Source organism: Diadema setosum, chromosome 8 (genome assembly GCF_964275005.1).
Source record: "Diadema setosum chromosome 8, eeDiaSeto1, whole genome shotgun sequence".
NCBI lineage: Eukaryota > Metazoa > Echinodermata > Echinoidea > Diadematoida > Diadematidae > Diadema > Diadema setosum.
Window position 1 is genome coordinate 4,017,845 of NC_092692.1, and position 25,467 is coordinate 4,043,311.

Genomic DNA, 25,467 nt, shown 5'->3' on the forward strand with positions numbered 1-25,467 from the left:
AAAACAAGAAAACCAATTAATGAAAGTACATTAATTTTCTCATAAAAGCTTTGAAAGCTGGTAACGACTGTAATTTCTTTCAGACAGGTGGTATAGTGTCATTTATAACTTAGTGTCATTTATAACTCCTGCATATCTCAAGTAGCTTGTAAAACATTCAGCCATTCAGTCCAGATGGTACCACATTCAAAGAATTAGCTGCTCCTGTGTTAAAAGCATGCCTGTCAAAAATCGTCTCAATATTACTGCGCATTCGGCTAGGGCAAGTCCATATGCGTTTAAACATGAGCGTTGGCAAAACAAACAAAAATATATATATATATATATATTCCTTGTATTTTATGATGCTTGTAATTTCAAAAACTTAGGATCCTTTCCGTCGACAGTTTTATGATCAAAGTTTGATGTAAGGATTCATGCTGCCCTGTTTGTAAACGATAAATAATATATCTAATTTAAAAACAGCAATTTCCCCAAGACTGAACACGATTAATCTATGAATATTTGAATAATCAAGTTATACACAAGTTTCAGTGAATTGATATCCAAACAATTTACCAATTTTACGTAACATACAGTTAAATAACTGCTTTTTCGTAATGTATCCAATTTATGGATGTTTCATTCCAGGGAACACAGACGAGCTATTCCATTAATCTGCTCTTCTTAAATGAAATGTAATTACTCGAATTCATTTTGCATATAATGTGTTACTGGTTGCTATGACTTGTCGGACAAGCCTCGGACAAACTTTCAGGATTGTCAAGAACAACCTCTGTTTAAAAGGCATGAATAAAATTTGAATATAATATGACGAAAACCGCTCATTCAACACCACCATGAGTATTCAAATCACTCAATGAATTATAACATCCCCGTACCTATCGCATAAGCCAGTTCGGGGTTCCACTTTGAGCATGAGCAGAAAAAGGTCATTTGTACCATTAGAGCATGCTGGTCTTTAAATTCACTGAGATAGGCATCTGTGATGTAATGCTTATTCAAGTAATTCTTGCAAGTAGTGCTTGCCATCACATCCACCTGACAGTAAAAGTAGTATTTGGCAAAAACCAAAAGAAAGTGGTTGTCATTACATTCAATGGAAAATAATGAAATGGATGCTTTTCAAAGTGCCAATTATTGATGGATCATTCTGGTCACCCGGTCTCCATGAGTTGATCCTTTATTTGAACATGACTGATGCCGTGATGAATTCCATAAATTGTTATGTCGGGCAAGCTGATACATTCTGTTGCCTGAAGACGAGCGGATTGCCTAATCAACTGAGAAAGAAGAAAGGTCATTTGTATATACCCATCTGTACATGAGCTAACCCCGAATTGGCTTATACAGCAATCTTTCGTTTGCCTAAGAATAGCAAATCAATCAATTAATCAATCAAGTCGGATAAAACTCGAGCAGAATGAAGAAGTTCTCTTCAGCATCAGTCTTTGTCTTTCATTGTCTCAGCGATGTCTTGTGTCTGCTGAAGACCAGTGTCCATCCTCAATGGCCCGAATTCACGAAGGTGGTACAAATGAAACCATGGTTTAACATGGACAAAAACCATGGAGCGCCAAGTGTCGCACGGAATATTTCGTTACGAAATTGGTCATTTCGTCGACAAAATGACCTTTTCGTTAACGAAATTATTATTTCGTGGAAGAAATGTTCATTTAGTTACAACATGTTATCATTTCGTTACAAAATAAACATTTCATCGACGAAATGACTGATTTCGTAACGAAATATTCCATGCGACACTTGGCGTTCCATAGTTTTTGTCCATGGTTTAAACCATGGTTTCATTTGTACCACCTTCGTGAATTCGGGCCAATAAGTCGATATGACATGATTGTCTTCTCGGGTCTTGGTCTTCTGGCATTTCCATTGAGGGGCTCCCAGAGAAGCACTGCGGGATATCTTTAGCTCTGGATGCTGTTGAGCATGACTTCAAAGTTTCAATCTTGGATCATTCTTTTTTAATAAACTTTGGAAGGTTTCCGTGCACTACAGCTCTTAATTTGTCATTCTCATTGCATATCGATTGACACCAAGAGTCATTCATTCAGGTTTCATCCTTTGTTCCTTGACCGTGTTCTTAATTTACTTCATTATTTTCATTTTGTGTTTGTTTGTTGTTTTTTTTCGCTTGCATGCAGATTATTGTGTCTGTCTCTTGTAATTATAATTATGGATCCGTGGATATGTAAATAAGGAAAACAAATTGAATGAATGCAAATGCGCAACTGACCTACGCACAAACACAGAAACAATAATTACACAATGCACCATACACAGCTGAAGCGGCCTATCAAGAATTGTATACTTGCTATTTAGGCCTATACGTGTGCTATATAGTATACACTTTTGTGCACGTTTACAGTACCCTGCACTGAACTATTTAGACAGTATTTTTTTTTTTCTCACAACCTTCCCTGATTATTGGTAAGATTATCTATGTGACACTTTTTAGGTTTTGACGAAGTAAACCGCTCTGAGAATCTGTACAGGAATCCCTTGCAATTTCTACCGTCATAATGTTGGAGAATGTTTCCCTTTAAACCAAGTCTTGTCTGTACACTGTATACTGGTTGACACCAAGTCCGAGACATTTCGAATGCCGATGTTACTTCCTGTTCATACATGTGGAATTCACAGGCACACTATAGTCTATATTCTCATCAGTATTTACAACACTGGATGGAATTCGAAAAGTTTATATTTTATCCCCTTGTCCGATTCAAGTCTTTGTCGTTTTTCAGTTGTGATTTCATTGTGAGACTTTAAAGGACAAGTTCACCTTCATTAACATAAGGATTGAGAGAATGTTGCAATATTAGTAGAACACATAAGTGAAAGTTTGAGGAAAATTTGACAATCGATGCAACAGTTATGAATTTTTAAAACTTTTGTGTTGGAACCGCTGGATGAGGAGACTACTAAGGCTCGTGATGTCATATGAGTACAACAGTATAAAGAAGATGTAAAGATGTTTTTTTTTTTTCAACTGAAACATAACCTTGTATTTTTTTGCGTATACATACATGTAACTTTATTATTGTATCATTCATTTGCAAGATGTATGTACACGATTGTGATATGATTCCTAATTTATACTGTGTTATGTTCTGTTGGAAAAAGGAGAAGAATATAATAAAATGAAATGAAATGAAAAGATGTAAAGAAAAAAATTCAACATTATTATTTTCACTTTTTTCGCATAATAAAATAGCACTTGACTTGCCTCTTTCTAAAGGCAATGGGAATAATATTACCTATAACATATGTCAGTAACGAGTAAAGGGAATGTGTACTTTTTTCAAAAGATTAAATTTTGTGAAATTCTCTTTATATTTTCCTTATATTGTTGTACGCATGTGACATCATACACTGCAGTAGTCTTCTCATCCAGCGGTGACTGCACAAAAACTTCAAAAATTCATAACTTTTGAACGGATTGTCCGATTTTCCTCAAACTTTCAATGATGTGTTCTACTAATATTGCTACATTCTCTCAATCCTTATGTTAATGAAGGTGAACTTGTCCTTTAATTAAGACTTTGTCTGTTGAAAGTAAACGGCTCAAGTACCCGTTTAGAAACCCCGCGCCATATATACCGCCATGTGTGGTGGAATGTGTGTATAAACTGCATTGTATAATACAGATCATTTCTGAGACATTCCTGGACGCCAATATTATTTCGTGTGCTTGCATGCAAAATGCGCTGGCAGACTATTAAAAAATAATCACAACAAACACACCGAATAAGTACTGGCTGCATGCAAAGAGTCATTACCTCTCTCTGTCCATGGAACTACAATCGGTCGTAGCTCCATGCTCTGATCGACTCCGTTTTTCCCTCTCCTGTCATAATTACCATCTGTTCTAAAATACTAAGTATATGAGACCTTTTTTTTTTTTTTGGTTTAGTTTGTTTGTTTGTTTGTTGTTGTTTGTTTGTTTGTTTGTTGTGTTTTTTTTTAGGGGGGGGGGGGGGGCTTTGACTGGATGGGTACACGGCTCTGAGAGCCTGTCCACACTTTGTAGGAACTCGCTATACCTCCATGCGTGGCGGAATGTTTCCCATTAACACATCTGTCCCTGTACGTCTCGCATCTGACCCGAGACATTTCGAGATGCCCGGCAATGTAATTTCACGCGCCTGGATACGGAACGCACGGACAGACGATGTTCAATTACTTAAGTAGCCGGTTCGTAATTAGCTCATGTGCATACTTGTGCATAATGACCTTGTGACCTCTGTTCTCATCAGTTGGTTAGGCACATACTTTCAAAGGGCTACAATGCATATAAAGCTTGTCAGACCTACCAATTTATGGAATTTATGCTGAAAAAAAGAATGAACCGTTGCGTAGACCAGATGACCAGAGGTAAGCGACCCGGCAAAATAGTAGTTGCACTTGGGGAAGCACCATTTCAGTGTTTGAGTTGAATGCATAACCAACACCGTCTATTACAATATTGTCAAATACTTTAGGCTTTAATGAACACTAAGTTCCTGTCCAGTGGTTGAGCTGGAAAGTACCATTTATAATGGATTACAAGAATAATCCTGAAATTACAAATGCTAATCTGAGAGAATTTAAAAGCCGATAAACTTATTAGTGCAAAAAAATATGACCTTTTTCTGCTGATGCGCTAAGTGGAACCAGGTAGGTGTAAGAAAAGGAGAGACAACTCCCTCGTAATTCATGCAAACACATGTTTGGGTTCAAAGCGTTACAATGGGATGTCTGGCATTCCACTATACGCTTTGAAGTCATGCTCTGCACCGCTCTAGTTGCAAGGCGAAGTTCGGAGAAGAAAAACGCATTTCACCTTTCGTTGAATTACAAGCTTTATTTCCCCGTCAAATTTCAAATCGAATACTCGAATTGATTAAGAGTAGTTTAGGAAAGAATTCAATATTATAAACATGTATTTCTAGTTTCTTCGTAATGCGCAAATCGAAATGAAATGAAAATTAGGCCCTCTTAAAAACCTAATATTTTTCTATAATGCGCACATTTCCGCATGTTAGTTTTCTATCCTTTAATCTGGGATATTTTGATCTTTCAAATAAAGTACTCCGCTAAAGCGTACTCCAGCGTGCTTTTAAACTATTTGCTGTTAAAATTGTCAGTTTTACACTGCATTTTGATTCGCTGCTCCAATTCAAGGTACACAAATTCATTGTTGCCATCACATTGAAAGAGAGAGAGCGAAATGCAATAGGGGCAAGTATTTCTAGATGTGAGAGCGCTAGTCCCGATTATTGATGCTCTCTTTTGTCAAAGCACCTGATTTCCACCTGTAGTTAAGCGCATAACTTCTCGGCGGTGCCGCGCATCCTTCAAAGGAGAGCAGGAGTTGTCTCTCCTTTTCTTACACCTCCCTGGATTACCTAACCCCTATTATTTCACCATGGCCTTTCCAAGGATATTCAAGACATAAGTGTCTCAAATGTCTTATTCCCTTCGAACCAATGTTCTATACCGCCATTCAGTACTGGAGGTATGTGCCAAATTATAGATCTACCTCACAGATTAGGAAGACAATAAATATATTGATTCATGTCTCGCCGCATAATGACCAGCCTCTTTCTAAGGAAGATATGTCCTTGTGATGGTAATTTCTTTCCGCTCTCCCCACTAATGGCCCAGTCACAATGTCGGCGATCTGTCGGGGATTAGTTTTGGCCGGGGGTCGTCGTAGAAAAGTAAAGAATCCTTGAACAATCCTAGCAATAATCCTAATAAAAGTGGAGCAGTCACATTGTCTGAGATTTTTTTCAAGGATTTTGACCCGGTTTTGTCGAAAAATCGTGGGATTAGTCTCCGATCGTCTTTTCTTTTAATTTTTAATCTTCAAAATCTTCTGTCACAGCCTCCTGCAGCAAGGGCGTCTCAAACTTTTAGCGATCCGGTCGGAGGCGCCCTTATATACACGGCGATTTACTACGATTCCACCGTACGAATCGTCGGAGACGATCACAGAAAGCGTACGAATCGTCGCAGGGCGCCTCCGATTCAGTCGGAGGGCGCCGGAGACTACTCGCAGACATTGAATCTCAACCTGAATTTCCAATCCCACACAGAATCTTGCGACTAGTCTCAGATTATTCGGAGGACGCCTCCGATTAATCGGAGGGCATCGTAGGTCATCGGATATTGTGTCTGGGATGCCAAAAATGGGTGAAAAATCTTGCGAGCAATCTTGCAATTTTAAGTTCAAAGTTAGGGACCGCGACGGGTGTGGCGATGCCTAAAAAATCTGCGACAAGCCGCAGGCGTCCGGAGAGCGCCTCCGACGGGTTTCCCGGGTTTTACCCATCGCCGACGCATCGCAACTGATTTGTGACTGGCCCATTATACAAGATAAGCTGTAGACAGACGTGTACTTTTCCAGCTTTTTTCAAGTCAAACGTTTGGTTACACATGATGTTATATCAGGGGTTCTCTTCCCACCTCCCTGGTTATTATGTTACATATAATTTGTTATAATTATGATTCATGTCCTGATGTGATTCATGATCATATTTTTAGAATACAGTGTAAGACTTGAAAAGAATGAAATTTTGAATTCAAAGTGGACAGTAAATTAGACTGAATTTAATTGACAATGACATCGACTAAACCTGACATAATCTGGCTCCCTGTCTTGATTTTGTTGTGATCCTGTTACTGTTTGCAATATCAGACTAGGGGAGTTCGATTTTCAGCTTTTTTCTTCCCACAACGGTATATCGTATACGGACAATTTCCTCTGTTTTCTCATTCGGCTTTTCAGGTATTCCGTACTTCCTGAGGGACTTTCGTCTACTGTACTGTTCCTGCTCTTCCTCCTGTGTCCTGTATGTTTTGTACATCATCTGCAAGGGATCTCTCCAGATTTTTTACCTTTTTCTGAAGTGCAGTTGTTTAATTCTCTTTCCCAGTGATGTCGTCCGTGAGAGCCTCATAGGTGTTTTGCAAAACTCACGTCGGAGATGAGGGTGACGAACCGAGGAGTAGATAACTGGCTCAGCAGCGGAGATAAACTCCTTTACGCCGTCCCAGTATACTGACCATTTGCATCCTCATGGTCAATTTCAATGGACAGGATGGTATCATTTTCCACCTCGATGTTTGGTTGACCCAATTCGACCCGGACCGTCGCCTTGCCGGCCCCCTGTTCATCTTTCGCCACGCCGATTTTCAGAAGATGGATTCTCTTCGTCGTCAGATTTTCTTTCCACTTCCTAGCTGTCTCCTATATTCACAGCACACCTTTAATACATCGTCCCAAGAACGTCGGTAAGTCTCCTCAGCAGCTCTGGGCACTGCAACAGTGAGACGTGCAGCCGCCTGATGTGCGAAGGAAGTCTCGCGGATGTCTGGCTAAACGGGCCAAATCTGCTTTTGTGTTTGTTGGTTCCTTTTAAAGAAGATAAACATATATTTTATACATTATTCATGTAACAACATTATCTAAATTAATTATATTTATGATACAAAGTGATGCATGTCGTAATCTTGAAGACAGAAAAATGCAATAGATTTCATATGAAAAATGCACGAAACTACCGTTGCAAAATGATGAATGTGGCATTCTTAAAGTGAATGATGCAATATTTGGGCGTATGTACATGCATAATCATTGTTTGTGCCTGTTTTTCATTAGGACAAAAAAAGAAAAGTTCTTCATGTTTTCTCTTGTTTTGGCCCTCCCTTTGTGTGTTGTTGTTGTTTTTGCGTGCTTCCAGGCGGTACATGGACGTTTCGTGAGAAGGACCGCTCCCTAAACTCGCCTCGAATCTACGAAGGAATGTTGATCAACGTCTGTAAGGAGATGATGGCCTACAGTGACTTCCCTTTCCCCGACGACGCCCCGCCCTTCATTAAGGTACCGTCACGACTGCGTCTTGCAGAGCGAGCTAGAAATGTAGAACTCCTAGTTAGGCCTATGAGTCTATCGTAGTATATGATCTATGATATACGTACATACATATATTAGTATACATACACACATATACCTTAGATATAGAAGCAAATGACTGAAATTAATCAGACATCGTAATATGAAACGGGATTTCATTAACTACATGTTATTGTGTGTATCATTATCATAATGATACACACAATAATATATCATAATTACATGATATTGCATATTAATACATGAAAGTGTTTTGTGGGTGATAGTATCAGATATACACACATAAACACTTACATGTATTTATGTATTTTATTTATGTATTTTAATAGTGTTCTTACGGAGACAGAAAGTAGTGACAAAATATTTGAATAGACCACTTAAATTTGCAAGAATAATACGTTTATCTGACTGATTCGCAGGGAACTGATGTCATCAAGTACTACCGCGACTACGCGGCTCACTTTGAACTTGAAAAGTACATCCAGTTTAACACCGAGGTGCTGCAAATCGAGCAGGCTGAGGACTACGACTCGACGGGCAGGTGGTTGGTGCACACACGGGAACAGAAAGAAGGTCACGTGGTCACCACGGAGTTCGACGCCGTGATGGTGTGTTCGGGTCTCTATTCCAAGGCCTTCATTCCCAGTTTCCCCGGGCTCGACGACTTTCCAGGGGAGGTGGTCCACAGCTGCCAATTTCGGAGAGGATCCGAGTTCAAAGGAAAGCGAGTGGTCGTCGTAGGTAAGTCTTTTGCTGCTTTTTTTGGTTGCTTTCTTGGTTACGTTTTAGCACAACGGTCAAAAAATGGATAAACAGGAATCACATGCAGAATCGGAACCTCCTGTAAAGAGCATGATCATCTAAAAAGTCATAACTAATAGGTTTGGGAAATATTGTAGCAGAGGATGTCACAGGCATTTCTGTAAGAAATAGACATGCCATCATGGTTGTGACCCTCCACGCACTTTTTCTTAAAACTCCAGGAATCCTGATGTTATAGATAAGCTTCCACTTGAAGGAAAGGAAAAAAAAGTGAATATAGAAACTTTTTAGGAGATATTATCCTTGGACTGTGACATTTTCAAAATATTCATTACCCTTTTTTCTGGATTATACAAGTTAGCAGATAATATTACTCTTTATACATACAAAGATGGCATATTACTCTTTATATATACATACAAAGTTGGCAGTGTATCATAAAAGGTCAAAAACATCATCCTCAAGCGCAATTTGTAGCTGTCATACTATGCCAGTACAACTAGTTATCAATGTAAACTTCACTTTAGAGAGATTGCAATTATGGTTTTAAAAAAGTTACACAGTCGGGTGTCAAAACTGTCTGGTTTCCAATCGCAAATTTAAGACTCTTTTGGTCATATACAAAAAGACATTTGGGAATGTATCCTTTCGTTTTAACAGTGAAAATGCTCCTCTCTGGTCTAAAAAAGGGAAAGACAGTAGTTGCCGTTGTTTCCATTGTTATTATCATAATAGTATCGCTTCCAATTCTGGCTTTACTTTCCTGTACATTAGCGGCAACATTGAAAAGGATGCTTCTGGTATAGTACCAGCATATGACCAGCAGCGCCATTATCCTTGTATATAGATTGTCGAATACTTGAAATGTTGTGGAAGGAAGTACAACAACAATGCTATGTTTCAGTAACATCTCATGCTTAAGAGTATGTATGAGTGTGATAAAGATGATGGTGGTGACGATGATAATATATTGAAACATTTACCAACGATGACAGTTATAGTTACAGTGCTATTCAGTAATACTAATACCTTTTACGATGAACCTTCCTTTGACTTACGCATTATATTTTTGACTAATGCATTATATTTTTGACTAGGATTCGTTTAAGTGTTAAGGATCACAACCATCAGGAAGATGATTTGTCATTTTGGTCCCATCCTTTCATGTGATTATCATCACGTATAAATCTGTTAATACGAAATTTTGATATTTTGTTTAAACCAATCAGCTATTTCATGTTTATTTGAGACTTTTTCGTGCTCAAGATTGGCCAGTCTCCTCACTTTGATAATCTGTATCACAAATTTCTATCTGCTAATGGCAGGCAACTTTACCATGACGCCTTGGATAAAGGATTACAAAACAGAAATGCGATCGAAATTAATTGTTGAATAAATTAAATCTTAGATATATTTGATAATTATGTATGCAATGCGTAATTAATATTGTTTGTGTTCGAAAGAACTAAAGATATATTTATTCACTGATTTACTCATTCTTATGGCAGACCGTTCGTTTGTGGATTCAGTGGAAATTAATGACTAATCACTTTAAACGCAATCAAATTTGGCCATATCTTCTGGCGGCATACTGTCCGTATTCATGATATTATTTGCAAATTCTTGCCAATATGGAATAAATCATCAGTCATTACGTCATGAAACGCTAATTCTCTTGAGACCAACACACACTGTAGAATTCTAATTCGCTCGTAAGATTAGACTGAGTCCAATTCAAATTTGTGTATGCTGTAACTTCTTATATAAAGAGCCCATCGTCACAAAGCGAATCAAAAAGTTTGTTTGGCCGTTACAAATCCGATAAGTGACCCGAACGTATATCGTCTTTCGAATAGAAATCACTTGACATAGCAATCGTTTTCAGGCAGCTTAGTTTTTGTCACCCTTAAGAGAAGTGAGTGGACGTCAACCCCTCTGTGCCTCTTGATGTCTGAACCCATCAAATCCTTTAGAAGGGAATATCTGTCCTAAATAAACAATCATCTTGTCATATTGATTGGCCCCTCTGAATGTTGCTATACACGTCTTATAAATTATTTTAGAAAAAAAAATACGTGGAACTTGTTAAAGTCATTAAATCTGTTCAAATTGGTGATTACAGAGAAAAAGAGAGACTTTTCGTCTTCTAAAATGTGTTGTCAATTTAAGATTCAATTAGAGATCTGGTAATCGAACCGGCAGTTAGGAGACTTCAGAATTCTGCAGTTGAACAAAGAGACTTGATATGATTGATAAAGCGCTGAAATGACAGAATATTGTTGACCGATACCTAATGAGACACTAACAATGAATGATAAAGATTATGCAAACAGTTTAAATACATTAAAGCACAGAAATGAGGTCCCTTGGATTTGATGGGTTAAAGTTATGAAATAGAGAGAACGACTGCACACTTTATGTGGATACAGTGTACATACTATAAATGTCATGTAGTTTTACTTGTTGGATCGCATGGAAACCTATGGCTGATGTCGAACCTTTGCTAAGACCACTTCTTGTTGTTTTCAGTTCGACCAAGTGTGTGTGTTCTTGTGTGTGTGTGTGTGTATGTGTGTGTGTGTGTGTGTGTGTGTGTGTGTGATGACAACCCCATGGGACAGCAGGTCCTGTTGCTTTTCAATGTAGTTGGGTGGATAGTCATTTTTACCCTAAAAGCACTTAGTTCACAAAGAACACTTGAGGGGGAAAGGGAGCACTCTTCATGAGCTTTACATTGATTTAAGAGACCCTATAGCCCAACTAAAACATTAGAAAACAAAACAAACTAACCAAAACAGAACATTCGATCAACGGAGATTAACTCAAAGCTCAAAACTCTCAAAATGATGCGAGGAAAAAAAAAAGGGGGGGGGGTTGGAAGTCCTTGAATCTGGCAATCAATCCCTTTACTTTCATTTTGGTACACCTAAGCATTGCCATTTCTGAGGCCAAAAAGTCAATCCAAAAACTGTCTATAAAACAGCATGTTTTGTTTTTGATTTTGCCTTTTAATCATTTCCCAGATGATGCTGATACAGCACTATGACCTGTTTTTCTTTCTTTTTGATTTTGCCGTGATACTTATGGAGTGATATTCTCTCCCCCTGTCTTAGTTGCAGGACTGGCAATTCTACTAGTATTACTTGGCATAGTCATTGTTTTGTCTTAACACGGGGCGACAATACTTGTCTTGCCGCGGTCAATGTGAAAAAAAAAATCCTTAAACAAAACCCAAACTTTGTAAGTCGTGCATGTCCCTCGTACAAACCCTTCAAACCAGTGGCATCACTTGCTGTTATCCCCATCTTTTCCAAACTGTACGTTAGTATTCCCATGTCCAACATTTTCCTTGTAGTTATCAGGCTTTGCCCTTCTACCTTTTACGCCTCTGAATCGTTGCCTGGAGACTTCAAATATTGTCCAGACGGAAAAAAAGAAGAATGATCTTCATCATATATCCTTCCTAGATTGTTTCAACTTCAGTGATACAACATATTATTTTCCCTGCTCGGTTGTCCCTTGCGTGAAATAAAATAAGAGAGGAAATTCTCCATGTATATCACATTTTATTCATATAATGCGTCTCGACTCTACGAGATGGACAGCATCCCTAATTGTTAGAACGCAACCCAGAGCTTTTTCATTTGAAGGAAACACTTTGTAGGTGAAGATCCTTGATTCGATTTGGTTGCCAAAATTTGTTGATTCGAACAGAACTTGAAAAGAAACACATAAAGTGTAAAATGAACATTTGTTTTATTTTAGTCGATGATTCTTGTAAAAAGGAAGTCTTCCATAACCCTTTGTCCAATTCCTTTTGATTATTACACCCATGTAAAACTTCCTGAACCAAATGAAACGAAGTTGTGCGTAAAGGTATTAGTTTCCTGTAAGAGTTTGAATAAATCAGCAAATATTTCTTGAATTCTGACTAATTATTCATGAAGAAAATTTAACATTCAAGAAATTCAGGGGAGAGAAAAAAACAAACCAACAGATCAAAACAACCTGGAAGTGGAATATTTTGTCACCTGATATATTTTTTTCTTCAAGGAGCCTGTCAGTCGGCTGGGGACCTGTGCGTGTTGTGCTGCGATCATGCCGAGAAGGTAATTCGCAGCGACCTGCCCCTCCGACCATGTCCTCGCTCGCTGTGGCTGGGGCTTTACTCGCTTTGTGTTGCTTTCAGCTTCCCTGAGGTTTTCCCCCATCATGGGGGGAAAACCGCCACTCTGATTTCTTCTGTCAGCGGATGTGGGTATCGTATCTAACATCGACCAAGTCTGGTCGAGAAAGAGGTACTCGTATATAGAGAAAGAGAGGGTGAGTGATGAGAATGCAAGAACAGCGATACGGGTTTTCTCAGTGCAAATGGTATATTTTCAGCTGGATTTCAGCTATGTGCATCTGGCCCGATTGCGGTGATTACATTTTATCGTATTTTATATATGCAATGTACATCTAATTCATTTCAAATCATATCTCTGTGAACAATGACCTTTGAACAAGGCCTTTGACACTTTTCACCATGTACACATTGAATTAATCTCTTGCACTGGATTTTAGTAGCTAATAACCTTATCACTGTTAGGTCGAAATGCCCAAACCAATTTTCATCTTGCAGGCACACCAGACGCTCAGTTTTACCCATGATTTTTGACAAACCAATCATTCCTATTCCTTCAGGAGGGAATCGCTGCATTCAAGCATTAATTACTTCTTGACGGCCACGTGGAACAAATCAATTCATAGTCACAAGGCCAGAACTTTGGTTCACCTCCGGCTTGGTTCTTGTTATAGGACAAAATTTGCTGTGAATCCGCCACAGCACTGGAGTTATCAGGTAGAAAGTCTCGATGTAAAACACAACTTAAACTGAGAGCGAAGGGTGTTTTTTGCTCGCGTTAGATTATGTTGTAATTTATGTTTGCTTTAATTTGCCTTTTTATTATTATTATTATAATATATATATATATATATATATATATATATATATATATTTCAATGAAATTATATCGTCTGGTATGGAAGAGACCTCAAGAAACGGAAGGACTGATAGTCCGACAACACGATACACCCAACGGGGGCCAGAAACACAGAACATTAACGGGACAAGATAAACATCAATACCGTTAGATGTGTAGATTAGTACACATTTGTACCCTTTGCATGCTCTGGAAGGAATTTCAAACGGTCACTCTAAATAAAGCCCCTTTCACATATCGGCGGTTCAGACAGCCGGTCATGACGGTTCACATACCACCGCGAACCGTGTCCAAGCAAGGAGGTACTCTTAAGCCTCCTTGGTCCAAGGGATGGCGGAGGGCCTTCATTCAACGTGGTCAGAAAACCCTCTTCACGTTGCAAAGACGGCGGAAGTGTGGATTAACAATACACGGCTATTAGCAACGCGGGATGTGACGGAAAGTCACGGAGCATCCCCGCTGTATGGAGAGAAGTCGATACAGAACCTCCTACGTTGGCTGAACCTCGGACATTTTGTAGCTTACATGGTACTCCCTCTCTCTGCATGATGTGCATATTGAACAGAAGAAAATTTGAGCTGTCGCCTGAGGACATTTCGTTTACAGAGCTGCTGCTGGGCAAGATCGTTGCTCTTTGCAGATATTGTAGCTGAACCTCGAGGAGGAAAGGGAAAGAGAAAGTTCCTGTTATCTATGGACAATGAGCACCTTATTGCAGGACTTATAACTAGATTCACGTCGCATGACGCTCCAGGAAGAAATTATGATTGACACTATTGACGCATAGCGGTGGAGTAACATTAGAGCTATGGATGTCTAGGTGTCAACATCAAGGCTTGAGTCTATTACACGGTGAACGGTAGTAAGGCTCATGACTTGTTTAAACCGCCAACAGTGCTACGACCAGGAACTGTGGTTTATGTGGTCCTCACGAATCATCCAGACGAGATGACCAGGTCGTGTTCCTCGGTGGGGCCCGGCGGACCGGGGCCCGGCATGAACCGCCGTCTAAGCCGTCGATATGCGAGAGGGGCTTGGTACATGATAACCTTGAACCATTGTCTTTTGATGTGAGGGGCAGCAGTGACGTAAAGACCGTCAAACAATATTTATAACTTGACCGAGCTCATGCCAAAGTGTATACATAAATATTGGATGGGGACTATTGGTATGTCTTTTGCATGCTTCTGCACTGTCCTGCTTTAATTTCCTAAGGGATAAAGTCTTGCTTGCAAACTTCTACTTCGCCATACTCGGTTTATTTATTGTTTGTTTGCTTTTTTATGCCTCCGCCACGAAGTGGTGCCGGAGCCATTATTTAATTCTGAAACTTTTCCAAACGTTTTTATGTTTTTATGTTTTTATGAATTATGATATTCTGGAGAATATACCACCATGAGTATCACAAGTGAATTTATAGAAAATGGTTTCATCTTTAGCTGAAGGTGTCAAGACACTGAAAACAGGAGATATTCAGCAGTGTTAAAAGGTCATATCAATGGATGGTCGGAAACAATTTCATGCTCGGTTTCATTATCGTGTTCAACTAATGATGCCTTGTTCCATTTGTATATTGATCGGTTTATTCAAGGCATGGAGTGAAGATAATGCAGGAAAGTCAGATAATGACAAAGTACATCTCATTTAATATCTGGGACAATTTTACTTCCTTCTGCCCAGCAGTGGCAGAGCCGCGTTGTATCAGACCAAATTCCAAAATAAGAGTGAATAGTCGTCACTTTCTCCAGCTGACACTGTATGCCTATACCAAAACGAATGTTCTATTTAAAGAGTCTTTGTCAATCGAACGAGTGATGAGATATACACTGTAATCCATCCACGAGACCTGCACGTATACTGCCGCAATGATTAATTGTATTTTATAGAGCAGAAGACGTTAAGGCCACTTTAAACTCCTGCTTGACTTTTACTGCATAGAGCGTTGTCGTCTCGTATTTGTAGACCTGGCTATTTCTTTAATTATGATGCCATAGTTAGTGCTGCACCCCGTCATTAGCCCGTAGTATTATTGCACTGTCGGTCGTGGCGTACGTTCATCGTGCTGGACGGACACTTTTGCAGTGGTTTCACTTACTCCATGCAATAACCAACTTCTCTTTTTTTTTATATTTATTTATAGCTTGCTTAGCTCACCAAGAGTGGGTCTTCTATAGCGAGTCAAAAACTTCATGTTATGATGACAATTTTGTGTAAAAGTATCATGACTGGTAATGTTATACAGTGAATGACTTTTATCCTGAGAAATACTTTCAGTACACATTTTATTTTGTATATTTTTTGCTACTTGCAGAAGAACAGGTGACATGTGTTTTATATATATATAATAATACATACGCACACATACATATTATATATATAGGTTTGCTCAAAGATGTCACTGATCATACAAATCATTGTTCCTGATCAGTCTTTTCCTTTTTCATTATATATGTATATATAGTGACATTTTCGTAGAATTGTTATTTTGTCAAAGCAATTTCCAATAAAGTCATCCACTATAACTCAATGTGTTTGTTTCAGGTGCAGAAGCAATGTCGGTTTTCACTGCTGTACAACAGGTTACAATTCATCTATTCGGATAGAAAATTTATAAATATCTAACAGAAACTGGTCTCGTCAAAACTTCACAAAGAGTTCACAGTTTTCCGAAATAATGCAACATTGCCTGTGATCCATGTTGTTCTATTCTTGTCAGAATAAAGAATGTTAGCGCTTATGGAAAGCAGCTTTTGTAGAGACAGTCTCTAATAATTTCAGCTGATCACATTGTTGTAGCTCCGACTGTGAAAAAAAAAAAGATGTATATTCCCATGAAAAATGTTCAAGAATTCATAGACATGTGAAATCACAATTATCCGAAACTATGTAATACTGTCAATGATAATCACGATAATATGCGGAGTTATTCTGATCGCAAGGAGAGTTGAAAAAGGTCGTAAAAAGGTTAAATTCATTATGAATAAGGGAATTAAGATGACAATTACGCAATAAATGCTTTGGCGTGTTTGGGGAACGTAGACATACAATATCCTGAAAAAAATCTAATCTGTGGAATGTATTTTTACCAGAAATTCAAAACAATCAAGCATTCATTAAACAACCAAATGAAAACTTGAAATAATCTTAAACAAAGAAGATATGCATTATAAGAACAAATTGTGGAAAGGGGAAAATCCTCTAAAATCCAATGTTTGACATTTCAGGTGTTCTTGAAATGCTATTCCACACCATGAGCAAGCTGAGGTAAAACCAGACGTGAACAGAGTTGTAAAAGATAGGACATGACACAATGAATTTACCGAGTTTTAAAGTTTCATGCGTTTTCATTGATTAGCAGATTAAGTAAAACCAGGTGAACAGAGTGGTAAAAAGTCGGACATGACAAGACAAAGGTTTTGGAATTTTAAAGTTTCATGTGCTTTTATCAATGAGTAGATTATAAAACCAGGCGAACAGAGTGTTAAGAAATCGGGCAGGACAAATTAGTAAGTCATGGAATTTTGAACGTTTCGTATGCTGTTCGTCGATTATAATTATTGGTCCCAACCATATTATGCAAATTATCATGGGTAATGATGTTATCAACACATTTCTCTCCCATTCGCATGTGATCTATAAAATAACGGAAAAGTCATGTTCTGGTCAATGATTTAGCAGCTGGACCCCCTCCCCCCCCCCCCCACCACCAAAAAAAAAACAAAAAACAAAAAACAAAAAAACTCCCTCCTGTATAGATTACAATACCATGTACAATGCAAATGGAAAATGATATCAATGTAAGCATTTTGGGGTGAGATTTTCCGTCAAAGATAGAACATTATTGACGATTTTTGTGTAGGTATACAGAAGTGAAACTTGTGGGGCTGTCATATGAACTCTGCTGGTGTATAAGTTAACTTCTTCATTTTCTATAACATGATAAACCTTGAAAGCCCGTAACCTTCTTGTTTTATTTCCGATTCGAGGAAACCCTCGCCATCCTGTTTTTGTGTGTTTATTTTTTTTTTTCTACGACTAAAAGCCAGCTTGAGCTGTATATGGTGTGAAGTTTCACTTTTGCGTACAAACACATAAGTTCGGAAAGTGTTTTATTTTCTGTGGTTTTTACAATATATTTTGAAGCTTTTGCGGTTCGACTTCTGTGATGGAGTCATTTTTGCTTGATTAGGTTTTTTTTTTTTTCGCTTTGTCATACAATTATAGAAACATTACTTAACCCATGTCTGGTGTAACATCATCAAGCGGGAAACTAATTTATTATTCATCGAGGATTCATCATGACGTAACTTCATTTTGTAGAATGGGGATTAAAGAAATTAACGAATTAATCCGTCCAAAGAAATCTTTTGAGTGGATTATCGTGTGCGTTGCCCTTATAAATCACAAAATGAAATTATTACCATGGAAGTGAAGAAAAAAGCTACGATGATTGAAGACATGATCACTTTTAACATGAATAATTTATCTGTTTACTGATGTCAGTATTGTTCTTGCTTTCCTCTTTTATTTTTCTGACGTTATCGTGTGCAATTCCTTTGGTAGTTGTACATGAGCGTGCGTCACGGTGCATGGGTTTTGCCTCGCGTGGTGAACAAAGAACCACAGGATGCCCACGTGAATAAGCGCTGGAAAACATGGATACCCAAATGTCTACAGAAGGTCCTACTCAAGAATGCATGTATGTCTCTCCTTGACTACAGGTATGTGTTTGGTTTGTTTGTTTGTGTTTTTTTTTAAGGCACCGTTATATCCCAAGACCAGTCTGAAGAAAAACAAAATCTAAAAATGCTTATTGAGAATTTGTATGGAAATTTTGTATGGAAATATTGTAGGACTGTGTTCTATATGCTCGTGAATATGGTCCCCTGCATTCCAATATTCTGTAAGCTTTACTCTGAGATATTCCCATTTTGTAGTGTAGGCCTATATACATTCAACATGACATTGATTTGTATCTTTATTTTTGGATTGAAAAAGTTGATCGTTTTGCTTAGTCTAGAAAAGGTGTATGAATAACAAACAACGAATATCACTGCTGCAAGCACTGATTCAGTGTATCATGGCACGTAGACGCCGACACCCGACGAAATAATCTAAATTATATGCCAGAAGTGTATAGTGATTATCTTATTTATATGCTCGGTGTCCGGTTGGTAAATGGTTGGTTTGCATTTGTTGATGAGCAAATGGCTATACCGACAGCAATCCTTCATGTTGGGGACTAGCTATCACTAAAGACCAGCCCTTAAAAAAAAAAGTTGGTAACCATAATGGGTGACCGGTTCCTTTTTACGACCAATTTAGTTTGCAGAAGTTTTGTCATCAGCATCAAAACCTCTATACACACACTGAACAAAAGCCGACCGAAACCGTTCGCCGACATCCATTTGCCGACTTAAAGGGACTGTACAGTACTGGTAAAGGTGAGGTTTCAGCTTGCAACGTTTTGCGAAATATTCAGAAGCCACTCTGTTAATCAAGAGCGGTGAGTTGTCTCAATCGGTAGCGCGTCTGCCTCACGATCCTAAGGGCCCGGGTTCGAACCCGAGTCTGGACTGAGCAATGTTGTGTGTAACCATACCATCCCCTCTAGCAAGAGGCAAAACACTCAGTCCCTCGGATAGGACATAAAATGGAGGTCCCGTGTATGAGATAGTCACAGTTCATGCACGTAAAAGATCCCGCTTCATTCATTCATCGCAAAGAGCAGGGTGTTTAACCCGGTGAAGTGTCCCACCTCACATCCAACTGGACCCCATGGAAGACCAGCTAAACGTAGCTGAATATGGGCTATCCAGCCATCTTCTCATATGGAAATGAACAAACAAACAATTCTAAGGGGAATCAAAAGTTTATTTGATGAAAATTGGTTCTGAAATGACCGAGATACTGAAAACAATGTAAAACAAAGAGATCCTAATAAAAGTCATGGCCAGTCAATTTTACAATGATCGTTTTTTGGTTGTTGTTTTTTTTTTTTTGCATATCTCAGCCATTTCAAGACCAATTTTTATCAAATAAATGTTGAATCCTTGAAATCACATTCTCCTTCATATTTCATAAGAGGTCTCTCATTATCTCACCAAAAAATGTTATAAATCTTAATCCTCACCTCAACCAGTACTGTACATTTCCTGTAAAAAGCCTTGTATGCTAGTAACCTCCGACAACCAACTATCTATCGGGCTGCCTGTGTATACCAGTGATTTCAGAGGTCAAAGAATGGTCGTCGACAGGCCGTCGCCCAAGGGGGGAGGTTGGCTTTCCATACCGAAAACAATATGGTAGCTTTATATTTTTGCATGCATTCACGTGGGTTATATACCTTGATTTGGGCAAAGAATAAGTCTGGCGTTTTATCTGGCAATGGTGTATGAAATATTGAAGTCACACAACACTGCTCTCCCAAACAGGTATTGTTGACCCTCTTACAGTTTTCAATAGATCTTTTCATCTTATTCAAGATTTTCTTTCCCCCTTGACATTTTGTAAGCTGAAGTGAGTTGGCCTCGCTAAAACCTATTAAGGTTAGTGTGAACACCAAAATTTGATACAAAACGAAAGAAATAAAGGGAAAGGGTCAGTTTGTAAATATTGATATGATAATTCGTTTTTATTTTTCACGAGGAGCTCACCCAGCGCGCAAATTTCTACACGCACTGAGAACGGACTCGCGCACTCATAATGAAGCTAAAAGCCCCGGTCACAATTTGCCGGATAAGGCAAATGCATGAGAAATGAATGCCGATTTTTGGCATCCGTTGATTTCCGTTAAAATGCGTTTCATGTCCTTTTTATCCTTTGGATGTACGTTTATTTCAGTGATTTCCGTCAGAGCGGCCAGAAAACTTTGTGCATGCACAAATTTTGTTCTCGCCCAAAACGGAGCGCGATCTGACCCCATGTCCAACAGCTGCACGTTTTCTCCTGTATCTGCACTGTACTTTGTCGTTTTCCACGCGTTTCCATCCGCTAGGCCCACTGTAGAGCCCATTTGCTGCAAGAGATGGAATAAATAAAACGGCTATGTTCAACACATCAAACACGTACGCACAATATGGTCAAGGACGACTACCGGCCAAAACGCATGTAGTTACGGATGACAAACGGACGGGACGGTGATGACGGTGATAAATGATGATTACAACGTATCGGGATTTCTAAAGCACATCCACCAGATATTAAAAGGACGTGAAGCCGATGTTTAACAAAATGTACCGGCCTTAATGCAACTGACTTCTGCAATGGCATATAAAAACGCCGTTTTCTGACATTCGATTTACGTCTCATTCCTCACCCAGGTTCCTCGTGCGTTTTGTCCTGTGGGCATGCGGTTTATATTCGTTTCTCATGTGTTTGCGCACGTTCCACTGTCCTGTACACAATCGCCCTATGTGCGTTGTTTGTTCGTTTTTTGTTCGCCCCCCATGGACCGTGCACGTACCCCCCTCTGAAACGGACTTTTATACTTTGTCCACCGGATTGACAATTTGAACAACGGAGGAGCAAAATATCGCCCGTTTGACGGTGGGCCTATCCGGCAAAGTGTAACCGGGAAGGTGGAATTCTCTCTTCCATGTTCCTGGTGTGATAGGGGTATTATATGGACATTGCACAGAAGCAAGATAGAATCTCTTTCATTCTAGAATCTCTCTGATTCTTACAGAATGTCTTTCATTCTAAAGAATCTCCTATAATTCTCATTGGTGCGTCCACGAATCGTCTGCCTGTTTCGAGTGCGGCGGTGATGATAATTAAGCGGAATGCCCACTGTGCGACCTGAGCCTGCGAGCTGTATGAGGCGCCAAGTCTCGCATGGCCTATTTCGTTACGAAATGACTGATTTCGTAACGAAATAGGCCATGCGACACTTGGCGCCCCATACAGCTCGCAGGCTCAGGTTGCACAATGGGCATTGGGCTTTTAAGTCAAAACAACAATCGCACAGACGATGATTTTCACGGTCTCTTTAGGCGTTTTCACATCAGCCCGATAAAAATCCAGGCTCGAGATATTTTTCGCGATCGCAAATTAGCGCCCTACTTCATTTCCTATTCACATCTGCCCGAAGAGAATTAGCCCGAAATTTTTTCGAGCTAATTCGACAGCTGAGCATTCGCAAGCAGTGTCGGGTATTCCAGTAGAGCGCGCGCTTTCGAAAAAGTTACCCGCGTGATCGCCATTTTTGTGTGCGGGTTGCCTCAACCAATATTGATTGATTACACTACACGCACGTTTTGTTTGTTGTTCCGATCTCGCTGATTTCCTGCTATAAATTTGTTCAGTTTTGCGTTTTATTGTATTCAATCATCGGTCATGAAAGTTGGCGAAACCCTGCTTAATATTATGATGCGAAAGAGAAGACGCCGTGAGGAGAGGAATCGTGAACGATTCTTCGAATTTGTGAAGAGAAGGAACACGCTATATATAGGCATGATGGGATGCATCGCGCTAATTTCTTGAGGCGATTTCACATTATCAAATAGCATACTAATTCGCAAATTGTCCCGCTATTTCGGAAATATTCTCGATCAGAGCAATAAAATAAACAATAAGCAATAAAATCAGCGCGCTAATCAGTATTCACATTATCAAATAGCGCGCTATTTCGTGATCGGGTTAATTTCAGTCAGAAAATAGCGCGCTTTTTCGAAACATCGGGCTGATGTGAAAACGCCTATTGAAAGGTATGCACGTCTCTCACGTCTTCAAGCTGCGTTCTTGTTCTTAAAAGAAAGTCATTTTGCTCTTCATCCCCTTAGTGTACTTTTTATAACACAACTAGATGACAAAGCTTCTCAATAGTTCTGTTTATGTAGCATAAGAATGTTTTTATCTTTACCGAAAGGGATCTGGAAGGGGGAGGGGAACGCTTGAAAATATCAATTTGTTCTAAAGCTTTAAAACCTTAAGGCTTCTGCGTATGTACATCACTGTGGCCGAGGAACATTGATTGATTGATTGATTGATTGATTGATTGATTGATTGATTGATTATTTTGAATTTATTTCCACTTTGTGTTCACAAGAAAAAAAAAAAAAACCCAAAAAACAAAAAACACACACACAGTTGAGTTACGACGATTATACGATAAGGATATCATGTATGAACAGGTGTTATTAACATCAGCAATCTTCATTATGCTGCTACTCTGCCACATCAACTATTCTCATTTTAATTATCATCTTAAAACATTGTGATAGGGGACTGGGACTTCTCAGCACCAGACATCCCTACAACAGCAGCGTCATGATCAACGACACCCTGCCCATGAAGGTCATGTCTGGCGCTGTCAAGGTCAAAGGTCAGATTCAGCGCTTCGACGGTTCGACCGTTGTCTTCGATGACGGGTCTCGGGCGGAGGAAGTAGACTGCGTCATCTTCGCCACCGGTTTCCAATTCGAAGCGACGTTCATCGACAACAACATCATCGCTGGTAAGTAGGGAGCTTTAGATTTACCCAACGGGGACGTTCAGCGGGGATTGGGGGGGGGGGGGGGATGTTCTGAGCATGCGCAGAATCTCGCATCAAAGTCGATCTACTTAAGCTCGCGTCGTCTGAGTTTTCACTACGCGTTCTGTGCTATTTTTACGTCCGCTCAATTCACGACGTAGAGAGCTACTTTTATGCGCCTGTCGTAGAGGGGTACCATTTCATTTTTTATAGGTTGCGTCTCGGCGTAGTCGAAAGCTGCTTTGGAATTTCAACACGGCGCACTGAAGAGGAGAACGTCCAGCTCAAGCGTTGTCGAAAACGTCCGCGCCGCAAATCTAAAGCTCCCTAATGTTTGAACCGCGCGGACATGTATTATGCTCTTTCTCCGCTTCTCTTCACCGTCTCCTTCCATAGATCTTTACTCTGTTCTATGAATGTGATCGAGTGGACTCGTATTGATCGAGCAGATGATCAAACAATCAAAACAGTTCAAAATATTCGAGGGGATTCGGAATTTCGCTGTTCACATTATGTTCTTCACATGGACGTGAAACAGATTTCGGTCGCAATCACATTTTACACGATGAATGAGATGATGCCATCGCTTTAACTACTTTCGCTTCATCTTTTTAAAAATAATAATTATATCGATAAGTCACTACTTCTTCAAACATTAACGTTTCACTCTGTGACAAAAACAAAACAACAAAACAAAACAATGACGCTGTCCAAAGTAATAAAAACGAAAAGTATAGGTAGGTCTACCCGCCACGAGGGGGATCAAAAACGAGTGACAGGGTGACCAGGGAGTGGAAGTCTTCCACCTCCCTGGGGTGACCATCAAATCCGAAAGCGTAACGTCTCGCCCACAGCATTTCAAAACATGTGGTCGTACAGGCCCCATTTAGTATGAACTCCGGCTGTTTGGACATTCAAGAAAAGTAGGAAATCGAGTGCTGGACAGGACCTTATACTTTCGAATCTTGCATTTCTGAAGTTAACATCAGAAAACAAGCAAAACTAAGAGACAAACAAACCAAAATCAACACATTTCCAATTTCAAGATGTCGTGAGCTACTTTAATAGTCCCCTTGCTCTTCTGTGTTATACGGACTTATCTGTATAGTGTTCGATTACACGTTTATATCTGTATGTGTATGGCCGACATGTGTCAGGTAAGATTAATCATGAAAAGGCCTTCACGACCAGTTCGCGCGTTAAAGCTCTTTTGTTGAGACTATCTGAGCAGAACGGTTTTAACAATGCGTGACAGACAGACCATCAAATCCTGAAGAGTAACGTCGTTCAATCAGTGAGGTGTAAGAAAAGGAGAGACAACTCCCTCGTAATTCATGCAAACACATGTTTGGGTTCAAAGCGTTACAATGGGATGTCTAGCATTCCACTATACGCTTTGAAGTCATGCTCTGTACGGCTGAGGCGAAGGCACGGCTGTTGCAAGGCGAAGTTCGGAGACGAAAAACGCATTTCAACTTTCGTTGAATTACAAGCTTTATTTCCCCGTAAAATTTTTAATCGAATACTCGAATTGATTAAGAGTAGTTTAGGAAAGAATTCAGTATTATAAACATGTATTTCTAGTTTCTTCGTACTGCGCAAATCGAAATGAAATGAAAATTAGGCACTCTTAAAAACCTAATATTTTTTTTTCTATAATGCGCACATTTCCGCATGTTGGTTTTCTATCCTTTAATCTGGAATATTTTGATCTTTCAAATAAAGTACTCCGCTAAAGCGTGCTCCAGCGTGCTTTTAAACTATTTGCTGTTAAAATTGTCAGTTTTACACTGCATTTTGATTCGCTGCTCCAATTCAAGGTACACAAATTCATTGTTGCCATCACATTGAAAGAGAGAGAGCGAAATGCAGTAGGGGCAAGTATTTCTAGATGTGAGAGCGCTAGTCCCGATTATTGATGCTCTCTTTTGTCAAAGCACCTGATTTCCACCTGTAGTTAAAGGAGACCTCCGGATGATTTTCAAATTTTTACATTTGAACATATATAAATTATTTATACTGGGTACAGAGTTTCAGGATTTATAATGATTGGGATGAAAAATACGAATGTTTTCGAAGTTTATAACAAATTGCAATGAACAAGGATGATGACATGGCAGCCTCACCATAAGAATGCATGAGATGTGGCTCAAGGAAGCAGCACAAAAGAAGAAGGCATGCATAGATTACACACAGGTGAGCTTGCAAGCATGCGGTATTGTAATGGAATGACACTGCGACATTTCTGAGATATGTGAGGCTCCTATGTCATTATCTTTGTTCAGTGTAATTTGTTTAAGGTTTTTGAAAGTACTTTTTCTCTG

The 25,467-nt window shown here is 39.3% G+C and overlaps 1 protein-coding gene across 1 annotated transcript in view; it reads left to right on the forward strand.

Moving 5' to 3' along the window:
- Positions 1 to 25,467, forward strand: part of LOC140231708 (flavin-containing monooxygenase 5-like) — a 38,648-nt gene that overhangs the window by 6,578 nt on the left and 6,603 nt on the right. Inside the window, exons 2-8 of the mRNA XM_072311862.1 lie at positions 7,749 to 7,888; positions 8,341 to 8,662; positions 12,737 to 12,792; positions 13,865 to 14,061; positions 14,612 to 14,705; positions 18,232 to 18,389; positions 22,893 to 23,125. Of these exons, the coding sequence (XP_072167963.1) occupies positions 7,749 to 7,888; positions 8,341 to 8,662; positions 12,737 to 12,792; positions 13,865 to 14,061; positions 14,612 to 14,705; positions 18,232 to 18,389; positions 22,893 to 23,125 (1,200 nt within the window). The remainder of the gene's footprint in view (positions 1 to 7,748; positions 7,889 to 8,340; positions 8,663 to 12,736; positions 12,793 to 13,864; positions 14,062 to 14,611; positions 14,706 to 18,231; positions 18,390 to 22,892; positions 23,126 to 25,467) is intronic.